Here is a 14320-nt window from a genome sequence, read left to right on the forward strand (position 1 = left end):
CTATTATAAATAACTTGGAAATATATTCTTATGAGTTCTTGATGAGAATATTGCTCCTGTTATTTATAATATAGTTATATATATAATATCCTTCAGAATATTCTCTGGAAGGACTACTTTTATAAATTACTGGGGAATATTATCGAAAATAGTAAGAATTATGCTCAAGTTATTAATAATAGTCTTTCAGAATATTCTCCTCAATGAGAATTATTCTCCAGTTATAGAAGTCCTTCCAGAGAGTATTCTGAAGAATATATGTAATAACATGCATTATAATAAATGATATCTATAAATAACTTGAGAATTCTTATTATTTTCAATAAGAATATTCTTTAGTAATTTGTAATAGTAGTTCTTTGAGAGAATATTCTCTGTCCCCATCTCTCTTCCCTTCAAGAAATACTGAAGTTTGTAGCCCACAATATTAAAGTTTAAAAGCAAGAAAATTAAACCAACATGGCTGAATTGCATAACTTTTAAAGAAATATGAGTGATACACAGAATGTAAGTGTGCATTGGCATACGCAAAAGGGGGGGGGGTTGGGTTCTAAACCCCCCCCCCTCCTGAGCCAAGATTATAGGATATAATCTTGAGGATATAATCTCGTATATTCATTTTACAGGAAAGAACGTAAATCCCCCTCAGAAGGAAAAAATCTGAAAACCCCCTCGTGAAAATTCTGCGTACGCCTATGTAAGTGTATTTACATTGAAGAAAACAGTTCTGTATCTTCTTAGAATGAAGGTGATTATATGAGAATAGCTTCCTTTATCAATCACCCTTTGGTTTAATTTTTTTGTTTTGAACCTATTTCTGAAAATGTATCTAATTTTAAAATAATTTTTTAAGGTTTTAATCTTAAGGTTTCTGAAATCTTCATAACTGAACTTTTAAAACACCTCATCATGACCAGGAGAATGTTCTCGAACTAAAAGTTGTCATTGGGGGTGATTATGCCAAAAATTGCTTTGTTTCAAATGTTTCAGGTAATGAAATTTATATTTCATAATATAAATAACATCGGTAAAAAAAATTATTTAAAAGAAAAATGTATATTCTCGATTATTCTCCAATTTTTGCATCCAGGAGAATATTCTTACCTCATGTCTCTACCTGTGTTATAATGCACTTGGCCCGACCCCTGTATATATGCCTCTGTCTCCAAGTCACTCTAGAGAATTCTCACCCACCAAAATCCACCTCAGAGAACCAAAAAATCTGTACTGGATGCCGCAGCTGCTTATAATTCCATTCAAATTTTTGTTCAGATGGTGAAATGTCATGTCACTTTTCTTAAAAAATTGTCTCATTCTAGAGTTGCATTCGTTAAAATTACGAAAGTTGGCAGATGAAGGAACAACAGAGGCAAATTGTAACAAGTCAAAAAATCAATAGTATCACATTTTGGCAAAATAATTGTTTACAAATTTGCCATCGTAAAGTTTTGGAAAAGTGAGATAACATTTTGTCATTTGAGCTGAAATGTATGCTTTATTCTAAAACCACATCCTGTAGACAACATTTTAAAAACCATTAATGTAGGAGACATAGACATAAGAACTAGTTTTTAGTTGTATCACAGAAGTAAAAGTCACATTCGCAGACATTAAGAAAACATTGAGGGGAGGCTGAAAATCGCCATTCATCCTGTATATGGGTCATTCCTAAAAAAATGTGTACAAACCAAGTCTGAGACTTTTTTAAAACAAAATTTCAGAACAACCTGGTAGTAATTTTAATTTTTTTTCCAGTTCCTCATTTAATACTCTATCATATGACATTTCTTAATTTGTTTCAGAGGGTATCTAATTTTTTTTAAAAATCATTGTTTGTAGCAAAACTTCCAAATCTTACTGCCCCAGCTTGGAAAAAATATTAAACAAGGAGACGGTGTAAATCTGAAATTTTTTCAAAAAAAAACTTAGAAAAAAGTTTTATATGTGTGCCATAGATGAATAAAACTGACAAAATTTTGAAAAATGGGGATTTTTAGCAGAGACGTCGTTTTAAAGCATGAACTACTCATCAATTAAATAACGAAATAGCTTGTTTATTATAAAGCAGAGATTAACACGATCACAAGAAAAACACTACCATCATGCTACAGCAACTCGCTAGCTAATCACTATATTGGCGGGAAAACATTATGACCCCCTTTCTCTCGCTGCCACAGCAGCACCGCCACAAATGAACTACAGTGGAGGTAAGCAGTGCAGAAAACATTACAGTAAATATCTCAACAAAAAACTATTTTGTTTATGTTACAGTATTTCCCCCATCTTAAAATGTCCACTTATTTGGGAAATATGTTTTTATACCAGATTAAATCTGATAACACTTTTGACCTCATTGAAAAGGTTTACTTTTAATGCTTGATCAACTTTTTTGGATTTGTCTTACAAAAAATTGAGATTTGTGTTTTGTGTTTAGTAAGGTTTTCTCCCATCTATATCAGTGTTCAAAATAATTGGTGGTCCACGACCACTGACTAATCAGTCAGACCACTGGAACAAAATTGTATTGGTCCGTGGGATCAGCAATGGACCCTTCCCACTGCAATACTTTGATCGCAGAAAAATCTTCGGTGGGAGAATCACTAATCCTCAGCCATTTAAATGTCAAATGGTAAATGTTTATTGCTGGAAAAAATACTTAGAAAACGTGTCTATCGAAATTCAAAAATTTATGAGTGAAACCCATTTTGATATGTTGCGTGTGTATACTCAGTGGTGCCTCAGTCCATTAGCATCCATTCAAAACATTTTTCTTACATTTTCATTGCTTCTCTTTATGCTCTCATAAATTAAATAATTTTTGATTTTTTTTAAAATTCAGGCCAAATTTTTCAAATGAATCTTGCGAAAAAATGGAGTTCTCTATTCACGCATTTCAGATAGTAGTCTATTTTTAGAAAGACTATTTTTTGCTATTTTTGTATACACCAGAATACGTGGCAAATTTACGGAGACCCCTGAGCTGTCGTCATAATGATTTTATGAAGTCAAAAATGGAATCTCCCTCAGAGAAAAAAAAAAGATGAAATCCCCTTCTGAAAAAATGCTGCATGCGGGTCATTCCCAAAAAAGTGTACAAACCGTTTCCGAGACTTTTCTCTGAAATTTTGTAAAAAATTACAATCTGGTAATATTTTAATTTTTTTCTATTTCTTCATTTAATTCTCTGTCATATGACTTTTTAATTTGTTTCAGATGGTATCTAATTTTTTTTTTAATCATTGTTTGTAGCAAAACCTCAAAATCTGGCTGTCCCAGCTTGAAAAAAGTGTTAATCAAAGAGACTTGGTGCAAATCTCTCTGGAATGTTTTTTCAAAAAACTTGGAATCACATTTTATATATGTACCATAGATGAACAAAATTGACAACAAAATTTTGAAAGAAAATTTTTTTTTCTTATGAAAAACTATTTTTATATTTGTGTCCTAAAATTTTTCCCATTTTAAAATGTCCACTCTTTTACGGTCATTTAGGAAATGTATTTTTATACCAGATTAAATCTGATAACACTTTTGAGCTCATTGAAAGGTTTAATTTTAATGCTTGATCAAAAATTTTGGATTTGACTTTTGCAAAATGACTTAATATTCACGTTATGTCTTTAGTACCAGATTTTTCTGTCGGATGTCCACTCATTATCATAAATAATAATTTTTTTTCTTCTATATCAACATCAATTGATAATACATAGATAGTCAAGGCAACAACTTTCTAACTGGGTTTTTAGGCACACGGCGACTGTATAAGAAGTTATTTTTTTATTTCAATAACTATACAACCCCTTGAAACATGAATGACTTATCTGAGTACTATGTTATTTGGATATTCTTTCTAATTTGACGTATGCCTCTAGGATCAACAGTTTGCCAGTAAAATGTCATATGCCCTGTTACCTATGCACCCTGTATATATTACACAATTTTACTTACTGAAGGGGGGGAATACATTGGCAAGAAACATTAAGTTACTGAAAGAGACAAATGGGGCAAAGAACATCCAAAGAGAAAAAATAAGAAAATAAGTCATAAATTTTATGATGCATTTCTAGTTGAGAGTAAATAATACATTTTCTTAATTAGATATAAAATTGGTAACAAGTGTTACCAATTATTATTGCCAATTAAACAAAATTTTGTTTCTGTCAGTAATATTAAAATACCATATATCGTTAAATTTGATTGTCAGTATCGCATTGCAATAAAAATCTTTCAATTACTAGTTTTTTAACATTAGTTAAAATAATAAATTTCATAATTAAAATTCAATATCAATAATTTGAAAATACCCATTATTTTATTTTGATTTATACCCATTTATTTTATTCTTGATGAATTTCAAGAAAGCTGATATTTGGCCGCCGAATAACAGTGTTCGACCAAAACATTAGCCAAATATTCAGTTACTCGATCAAATCACTATTCTTCCCATCCCTAGATTACACTGCTCAACAAAAAATAAAAATTTCAAATTTTCAAGGAAATTCTACCTGTTATTGGGACTGTTGATTTAAAAATTGGTGTTGGTTTTGACAAATTGGCTGCAGTTTTTGAGATATAATGCATGCTAATCACATTCTCGGTTGCAATTGGCTCAGTAACTTTTCTTTTTTCCATCCTCTTATCCTACTCTTTTGTTGCCGGTTCATTTTGAATTTGACTTTTGTCTACAACAGCGAGTAACTCCCGCTATAAGGAGTTTTTCAATATTTTCTTTCTTCTTTGTTTCTGCTACTGATGAAGGAACTTTATATAGTTCCAAAACACGTATAGCCCTGTTCGTTTTGGAATTTTGGGTGTATCCAACGTCGATTATTCAATTGTATTATCCAACCCAAAAGGTAATTCATTTCTATTCTCTTTACCATTTTAGTGTAGTCTGCAGTATTTAATTTTTGTATAAAATATTTACTGTTAATTTTTTATAAATTTTTCTATTTTATTCACTATATTATTACATTTTATAAGCCTATTATCATCAGACATCAGTTGGTTTATATGGATTGATTCTAAATGTGTGTGTGTGTTATTGATTTACATTTCCCACACTTCCAATGTGATTTGTATGCTGCCTATACATTACTATTCAAATTTAATTTTCACTTTATCCTAAAAAACTAGAGCCTATCTGGCAAAACCAATGCCATATTCAGAATCGGCGCCCCCAAAGTCACCATGAAATATCTTCGGAAGAAAATCAGCGTGTTGAGCAGTTTTATCATTTGATGTAATGAATGTATTTTATTGTTTAATACAGTCTGCTGTGCCGATTGTTTTATAGACAGTGGGAAAAATTAGAGATTGATTTACAAATATGCAAAAATGAACTTTTAAGCAAGAGCAACATATCTTTATCAAAATTGATTTTAACCTAATGTATGAGATTTTTTTTGTGATGTATTCCTAACAGGTACTGGGAATTATTATAGCTTCTGCAGGTTTCTGGCTTATTCTCATATTTTTAGCATTCCTTATATTTTCCCGTTGTGGATGCTATGATTCAAGTTCAAACAAAAAGAAAATAAAGGAATTGATGTTAAAGTGGATTTTTGTCCTAGTTTTCATTTTATTCTGGTAATTTTGAAATCATTCACTTTTTTAGCTAAAAATATATATATTTGATCTGTCAATCAATATGTTTATTTTTTGTAGAAAAGGTGTTATTTCTGCAAGTCTGTTTTACTGGAATTTCTTTAATTCTTTTAATGAACATATTTTGTTGTAGGGCTTAACAAATCTGAAAAAAAATTTCACACCAGCTGATTGCTTGGAAGCAAAATGGAGCAGATTTTTTTCCTTAAAAGAAATAGTCAAAAATAATCCTATTTTCTTCCGATTTTCATTTACTATACTGGTGGATATGCTGATATATATGAATTCGGATTGTTTTGTTTTATCTTCAGGTTAAAATTTAGTAATTAAAATTTCAGGTGCCAATATAAATTTTTCAGTTTACATGGCGACCTAGCACATAGAATTTGTAATGCTCTGTTTTTTATTTGTAACTATTATATGTTAGAAAATTAGTATTTTTTGGCTTATAATTTTTTTCCTCACTATTGTTTAGTGAAAAACTACTTGCGGTCAGATTGCATTTTAATGGTGCTACTCTAAATCGATCCAATCGAGTTTCATCTGCTTCCAGGAATATAACTAAAGTTAGCAGCTCAGTGAAACCTGAAGTATGTATTCAAATGCTCATTTGTATTTCTAAGACTATTGCATATGCGAGACTCTGTATATTTTAATATTCACTTTGTCTTTAGTACCAGATTTTTCTGTCATATGTCCACTCATTATCATAAATAATATATATATATATATTATTTATTATCATTAACACCTATTTTTAAATCTATATCAACATCAAGTGATAGTACATAGATAGTCAAAGCAACAACTTTCTAACCGGGTTTTTAGGCACACGGCGACTGTATAAAGTTATTTTTTTATTTTAATAACTATACAACCCCTTGAAACATGAATGACGTATCTGAGTACTATGTTATTTGGATATTTTTTCTAATTTAACGTATGCCTCTAGGATCAACAGTGTTCCAGTAAAATGTCATACGCCCTGTTACCTATGCACCCTGTACATATTACACAATTTTACTAACTGAGGGGGGGGGGGAATGCATTGGCAAGAAACATATTAAGTTACTGAACGAGACAAATGGGGCAAAGAACATCCAAAGAGAAAAAATAAGAAAATAAGTCATAAATTTTATGATGCATTACTAGTTGATAGTAAATAATAGCCGACATTTTCTTAATTAGATATAAAATTGGTAACAAGTGTTACCAATTAAACAAAATTTTGTTTCTGTGAGTAATATTAAAATACAATATATCGTTAGCCGCTGTGGTGGTCGAGTGGTCATAGTGACGGACTCGCATCGCGGGGACCCGGGTTCGAGCCCCACCGTCGCCACAGTGGTGGTCGGCTGGAGTTGGTTTTCTGTGGTTCCCAACTTCGAGGCGCAAATGCGAGCCGATCTCCCCGTTAAAAAGTCTCGCCACAGAGAGCAACAGACCTACAAACAGTACAAATATTCAGTCACGACACATCACTCACTTCACTTCTGAGATATAGATGGCAGCACTGAAAAATCATACATAACACTAGATACGCACTCAGACTGTTAGGTACACACAATTACACTTCCGGCACAACTCACTAGGTAGAAAATTGCCTATGGCGATAGACCTAAGTTGTGCTCGGTTAAAAAAAAAAAAAAAAAAAAAAAAAAAAAAATATATATATATATATATATATATCGTTAAATTTGATTGATAGAAATCATGTATATCCCTCAATTACTTTGTATTTATATATATGAATTTTCTAAAATTTCCCAAAAGCATGATTCTTAAATGTATTTTTCGCAAAAGATTATTTTGTAAAGCTAAAAAAATCTACACAATCTAATTTTGGAAGGTTAGCAAAGAAAAAAATAATAAATATAAGTGCTAGGATTATAAAAATGTACAGAAAGGTTCTGGAGATGACAATGATATGGATGAAACATTGAAAAAAATTCAAAAAATCTTTGAAAAATTTAAGCATCAAATGCAAATGGCGATTGATCAAGAAGTAAATAAAATTACCCAGAAAAGCAAGAGCAACTTATTAAAGAGGTACAAGAGGTTGTGAAAGTAATTGAATTGAAATCTAAATTTATGGAGGATGTTGGAGGGAAAAAAATGAAAACATAGAGGTCAATGGAACAGATTCATGTTGATGTTAAACAAAAATAGAAAATGAAAAATTGGGGCAAAGAATGAATAATATATTGGGAACAAAAAGTAGGAGAAATAATATAGTTTGAAACTTTTTTGGAAAATCTAGAGTGTGTAACACTAGTATGAATATTGATTGAAGAATATGGAATCAGAAAATCTACCTTTTATGATCTTCAGAAGCAAAAAATGAATTTTTTTTGGGAATGTTTAAGATGTTCTTCAGGAAATGCTTAGAAAATAAGGGCTTTTTTCCCCCATGGATAACTAATAATGGTATATAAATGAGAAATTACGGTTTTAATTAAATTATTTGTAACTATATGCATATACAGGGTGTATAGGTAACAGGGCACATGGCATTTTACTGGCACTTAACTGTTGATCCTATAAGCTTCCAATTAGAAAAAGTATCAAAATAACATGTAATACTCAGATATATCGGTTCAAATAAAAAGTACTCAAAAACCCAGTTGGAAAGTTGTTGCTCTGTTTCCCCTGATGCCAACAAAAAAATCATCTTTTGTAAGTGCAATATTCACTGAGATATTCGAATTTGAAAAACGGAAGAAAGTTTGGAAAAAAACAGCATTAAAAATGTAGGTAAAACGGTTAACCCACATTTAATACTGTTTTTTTTCAATTTTGTTGGCATCAAGAGAGACAGGACAACAACTTTCTAATTGGGTTTTAAATTTGGTTATTAAAGGTTAAAACTTTCATTTTAATGACCATACAACCCCTTGCAACATGAATGACATTTCTGAGTACTACTTTTCTAATTGGAAGTATGCCTCTAGGATCAACGATTTGCCAGTAAAATGCCATGCGCCCTGCTACCTATGCACCCTGTATATTGCTTTATTATTTTTTTTTTTAAAGGAAAATATGAATCAAAGTGCTCAGAGGTATATTACTGCTTTAACTATGAAAAATTTGGGAAATAAACGAGAAGTGAATCCATAATCTGGAATCACCTAGGTCCGAAGGAGTCTGGATTTGAGAGGTCCTACTGTATATGGATAATTCTGTAATTACATAAAAAATATATAATTAATTACATTGATGAATTAAGAAGAATAAAGAAATTAATGCAATTAATTAATGTAATTAATTTTTTTATAATATTCTTGTACTTATTATTTAATTTCCATTTTGGCTATGCTAAATATTTAATTTTAATTTTTTTGTTTGTTTTTTAATTAATTACAGTTCACTAAACTAAAAATTACTATTTTATAATAGTTACTATTTTTTAATTTGGATAAAAAATTCATTGAACAGTTCTGGTTATTAAGTGTTCTTACCCCTTGATTCCAGCCAGAACAACAATATACTTTATACATGTTTGTTATACATGATAAAATATTTCATGCTTTTCTTTGAGTCATGCTTACAGGAGTATAAAATCTAAAGGCCAAATCACACTACACTCACGTGACATGATTATCACGTCACATCAGTGTTGTGTGTTTCGGCCTTAAGAAGTAGCATGCTAATAATGCAAAGTACAAATGTAGTAGAACCACAAAATATTTTAGGTATTAATATTTTTTTCTGAATCAAAATGGAAAATGTATGATCGCTAATCGAAAAAGAAACTTTTGCAGGAAAATTTAATGGTAGGCACCCCCCCCCCCCTAATAAGAACCACTGGTCTAGTGGGTTCCTATGGGTTGGCTTGAACTTTGGGCGATAAGAAGAAAAATATTTTCTTCTAAAATCTTAAAAAGAAGGGGGAGTGATAGAACAAAAGTTTTGGGAAACTCTGCTTCAGTTATGAAATACAATAAATTGTTGCTTTTTTTGGTTCATTGTATTGATAGTATTTTTTTTTAATTTATAAGTGGAATAACTTATAAATTATTGAATGAGTGATTATCATTTGTGTGTGTGTGTGTGTGTGATATAACTTGCATGTATAATATTATATTGTTCAATATAGTCAACTATGCAGATTGTTTCATAGAGCATAGGAAGAAATTATTAATTATTTAAAAAGATCCAAAATTTTCAAATGAACTTTTAAGCAAGTGCAACATTATCAAAAATTTATTGTAACTCATTTATGAGATTTTTTTTGTGTGTATTCCTAACAGGTACTAAGAAATATAGCTACTGTAGGTTTCTGGCCCATTCTCACACTCTTAGCATTCCTTATATTTTTTCTTTATGAATGGTATGCTTCAAGTTTGAAGAAAAGGAAAAAGCAATTGAAGTTAAAGTGGATTTTGGCCCTATTTTTCATTCTATACTGGTAATTTCAAAATCATTTACTTTTTTAGTTAAAAAATATATACAGTTACCCTCTGCTTAATCGAGTAATGTATAAACAGATTCCCTGCTTAAACCAATAAAATCATCCAAAGTGAACATTTCTCTCATAGAGACAATGTTAAAGTTTCCTGTCAAATTCACATACAAAAACTGCAAATATATATTAACCGCTATGTATACATAATACTTTTATTAGATGAAACATTTAAAAATTATAAGAAAATGTTACTTGGAGGTTAAAACTGGCTTCAAATTGCATTTTCAGTACATTGAATTATATTTTATTTCTTTTCTTTGTTAAGCCCATAGAGGGCGTTAATTAAGTAAAAATCTTTAAAAAAATTACCCAAATGCTAAGGGTTCATGCAATACTTTGAAATTAAGAGAAATTTGAACCCATGTGCACAAAAAGAAAGGATTAGAGTCAATGGATCAAATTAAAAGTTTTGGATGCAATTAAAAACAAACACCCAAAATAAAATTGCTAAAGAGTATGGAATTTCTCTATCTCGAGATGTCGAGAATCAAGAAACATTCTGATGATGAAACTGAATATTGACAAAAGCAAGGAAGAGAAAATCTAATTTCAGCAGTGTCTCTCAAGGAGCTAAAAATTCATCAAGCGATGGTGCCATAATTAGGCAAAAAAGCAGAGGAAATTGCCAAAAATTTTAAAAACAAACTTTTTTTGCTTGAAAAGGATGGCTCCTAGACGACAGCGAAGAAACAATTTCATGTTTAAGACATTGCACTGAAAATTAGGTTTGGTAGATGACACAATGTGTGATGAATGGTTTCACAAAACTATAGCTCCAATTTTAAGCGAGTATAGTCTGAAAGACATTTTCAATTATGAATGTGCAGTGCCGCCTCCAGCAAATAAAAACTGACAGCTGTGATGTCACGGATGATGTGTGTGTGCATGCATGAGGGAAAAGAATATGAGTCAGTCGATTGGTAAACAACGAAGCATGTAAACATCTGTTAGGCCTGCGTGACAAATCAAAAAAAAGATTTTCAGCACCAGTTGAATTTCCCAGAAGCGAAATTGAGAGCAAGTTTTTTTTTCTGAAAGAAACAGTCAAAAATAACCCCTTTTCCTTCCAGTTTTCAGACAACACCTTTTCACATGCTGGTAAATCCGCTAATATAAGTTCAGAAAATTTTGTTTCCATCCTCAGATTAAAATTTAGAATAGAATTTTAGGTGCCAATATAAATTTTTCAGTTGAAATAGTGGCCTCGTACTTAAGATTTGTCATGTCCTGTTTTATTCATAACTATTATCTGTTAGAAAATTCGTCTTTTTTTTGTTTCTAATTTTTTTCCTCTAACATTGTCTAGTGAAGTACTCGCTGGTGGATTGTATGGTAATTATACTGTTCACAACGGAATCAATCAAGTTTCATCTGCTTCCAGGAATATAACAGAAGTTATTAGCTCAGTGAAAACTCAAGTATGTGCTCAAATGCTTATTTGTACTGTTATGAGTATTCCATATTCAAGATTTCTAAGCTGTCTTTATGTGATTTGTTGAATTTCTTAGCTTCTTCGAGATTAACAACACATATTTATTAAAATGTATACGACTAATTTTGAATTTTTGTCTGGAGAGGCAAACTTTATTTTTCAGCCTTCCTCTCTCTAATATGTTTTGAAGTACAAACTATAAGCCCAATAAATCACTCAAATGATGAAACATCAAAGATATATTTTAGTTGGGATTTAATTAAAGAAATGATATATATATGAAACATCGTTCACATTGCAGTTCACGTCTTTATGTGGCAAAACATCAACCACAATACCTGTTACCAACCATCACCTGCAAAACTATATCCTCCAAAAATGTTAGTAGTTGTTGGTCTTACAGTTTGGCTATACTGACATACATGAATGTCCTCATTCATGATACATTGAAAGCAAAAGTATGCAATACAAAATGCAATAGTAAAACTATGTAAATGCAAAAAATGAAATAATACATGAATGCAAAAATACACCAAAAAATACTAAAATAAATGCGCACACAACATGCTTTGAAATCATAAAATTATAACATTTTCTCTACAGTTCATGGTCGTTCAATTATGCTGGCAGTTTTCTCGTTTGTTTTGAGCTCTTCAAATTACAGCCAGGATCACAATCAACAGTTTTACCATCATTGTGAGAATCTGCTCTTGGTGTACATGTTATTTGATACACGATTGCCAATATTGCTAGTATGCATCCCTTTACCATCATCCCTACTTGCTGGCCCTTGTCTAGGCTTTTTTGATGAACAACCAAACTTCTGGAATTTCTGTCTTGGCCTTTGATTTATGAAAAGGTTTAGGTTTACTCCTACTGTCCAAGGCATACAATCATACTCTTGGGGTCATCTCTCACAAACATTGACATTGAACATGCCTTGGGAAAGAGGTACAACATCACAAATGGTTGTTTCTGAAGTGAAACCACTTACAAAAAAGCTTCTTGGAGTTGACTTGCCTATTTTGGTATGTTACCAATTTTTTGGCATAGGCTCTGTTGTTGCTGTTTAAGCTGCAAAAATCTTCGTCTGGCTACCACAAACCTTCTTTATGCGAAACAGTTTTCTTAAACTTCATCTTCGAATTCAAGAAATGCGAACCTGAGCTTGTTTTTCCTATTAAATTGCTTGGGTGGAATTCTGGCACTAACACTGTCAGAGGAAAGCAGTTAACTTCAGCTTCCATGTCACACACACACATCAGCAGGTACACCTCTCATGAACAATGTCTTATCTATCAGGGCTCTTTCAGCTAGTCCTTGTTCATAGACGAAGTCCTTCCAAGCTATCCTCCGTGCTCGGTGGTGCTCCACAAATTTTTTTTTTGAGCTGTTCTGATGTCAGCTGGAAATGGGATAGCAACAGTTTTTCATGTAGTCATAGTCATTTATTTTTCTCTTTTGGCTTGCAAACTGTTAGTTGAATTATCTCTTATAGCATAAGTGTTAACTAATGCGTGGCTCGAACATCTCATTTTAATGCAATGCCTCACGCTTGCCGTTTTAAAAAATCCAAGTAGGAGCTGATACCGCCCTTGTTGACATCATATTCATGCATCAGTATTTGAATATCATGTTTAGAGTTTTCAGCTACTATCCGCATTCCAGTGTCACATTGGTTGAATTGCACCAACATGTGAGTTCAACCGGTATCAACCTGCTTTTAAGAAATGTGGAGACACCGATACTCTGCAATGGCAACAGACTCTGCGTGAAGAAATTGCACACTTACATCATTGAAGCAACGATTCTAACTGGATGTTCCGGAGGAGAAGACACGTTCACATTCCACGTATCCCAATTATTACTGAAGAAATTAAATTCACTTTCAAGCGATTACAGTTCCCGATTCATTTAACTTTTGCCATGACAATCAACAAAGCGCAAAGCCAGTTGTTAGCAATGGCAGGTATCGACCTACTTGAGCCCTGTTTTTCACACGGACAGCTTTTCGTCGCCTGTTCGCGTGTTGGTAATAGCAAAAATTTGTACATGTACACACCAGATGGACAAACAAAAATATTGTGTAGCCACAAGCAATTGTCTGAAGTTTTTAATTAAAATGTTTAAAAATGAAAGTAATTTTTTCTTACTTAATGCATAATCTATATATATAAAATTGATTTTCTGTGTGTGTGTGTGTATGTTCTCTATACAAATCTACAATTTTAGATCGATCGTCGCCAAATTTTGCATATATACCAAATGGGACCCGACTTGAACGATAGGCTACTTTAAAATTTCGTCAGAGCAGGGCAAATGCCCCAAATGGGCAAAAAACTGTCGGGCAACAGTGGTTTTTGGGCCTCAACAATCACTTTCCGAACGTTTACTTTGGTTACCGTGGTTCCCTAGCAATGCGTTTCAGACGTGTATATGCCTTTACAACGGTTTGTCACTTCTTTAATCCTGTTAGTATATGTATAATAGTTTATGTCTTTATAATGGTTTGCCACATTTTCAATATACTCTCAGTAATGAGGTTTTTTGAATAGACGTCATAATGATCATCAGCATCGCTTTTGAGAGTCAGGAAAAGGGTGATCCTCATAGAAATCAGTGCTAAAATTGTCGATTTTACTGTAGAAATGCGGAAATTAGTGGGATTTTCCGCCCCATCAATAATTTTAAAAATTGTATTGAATTCTCGATTTTTGAAATATTCAGTTCGCTTAGAGATATATGAAGCCCAGGAAATTAAATATGAAGTAATTAGCCAAACCTATACTTTTGAGTTGGATATTCGAGCAATATCA

The 14320-nt window shown here is 31.9% G+C and overlaps 1 protein-coding gene across 2 annotated transcripts in view; it reads left to right on the forward strand.

Annotated features, from left to right (window-relative positions):
* LOC149077030 (protein tweety-like) overlaps positions 1 to 14320 on the forward strand; it is a 44376-nt gene that overhangs the window by 900 nt on the left and 29156 nt on the right. For both annotated transcript variants that reach the window (XM_089244762.1, XM_089244763.1), the window contains exons 3-6: positions 5426 to 5589; positions 6083 to 6197; positions 9858 to 10015; positions 11379 to 11490. In XM_089244762.1, the coding sequence (XP_089100888.1) occupies positions 5426 to 5589; positions 6083 to 6197; positions 9858 to 10015; positions 11379 to 11490 (549 nt within the window). The remainder of the gene's footprint in view (positions 1 to 5425; positions 5590 to 6082; positions 6198 to 9857; positions 10016 to 11378; positions 11491 to 14320) is intronic.

This window comes from Pholcus phalangioides, unplaced genomic scaffold (assembly GCF_987345545.1).
Source record: "Pholcus phalangioides strain wild (caught in Gottingen) unplaced genomic scaffold, Ppha-v1.0 ptg000015l_1, whole genome shotgun sequence".
Classification (NCBI taxonomy): Eukaryota; Metazoa; Arthropoda; class Arachnida; order Araneae; family Pholcidae; genus Pholcus; species Pholcus phalangioides.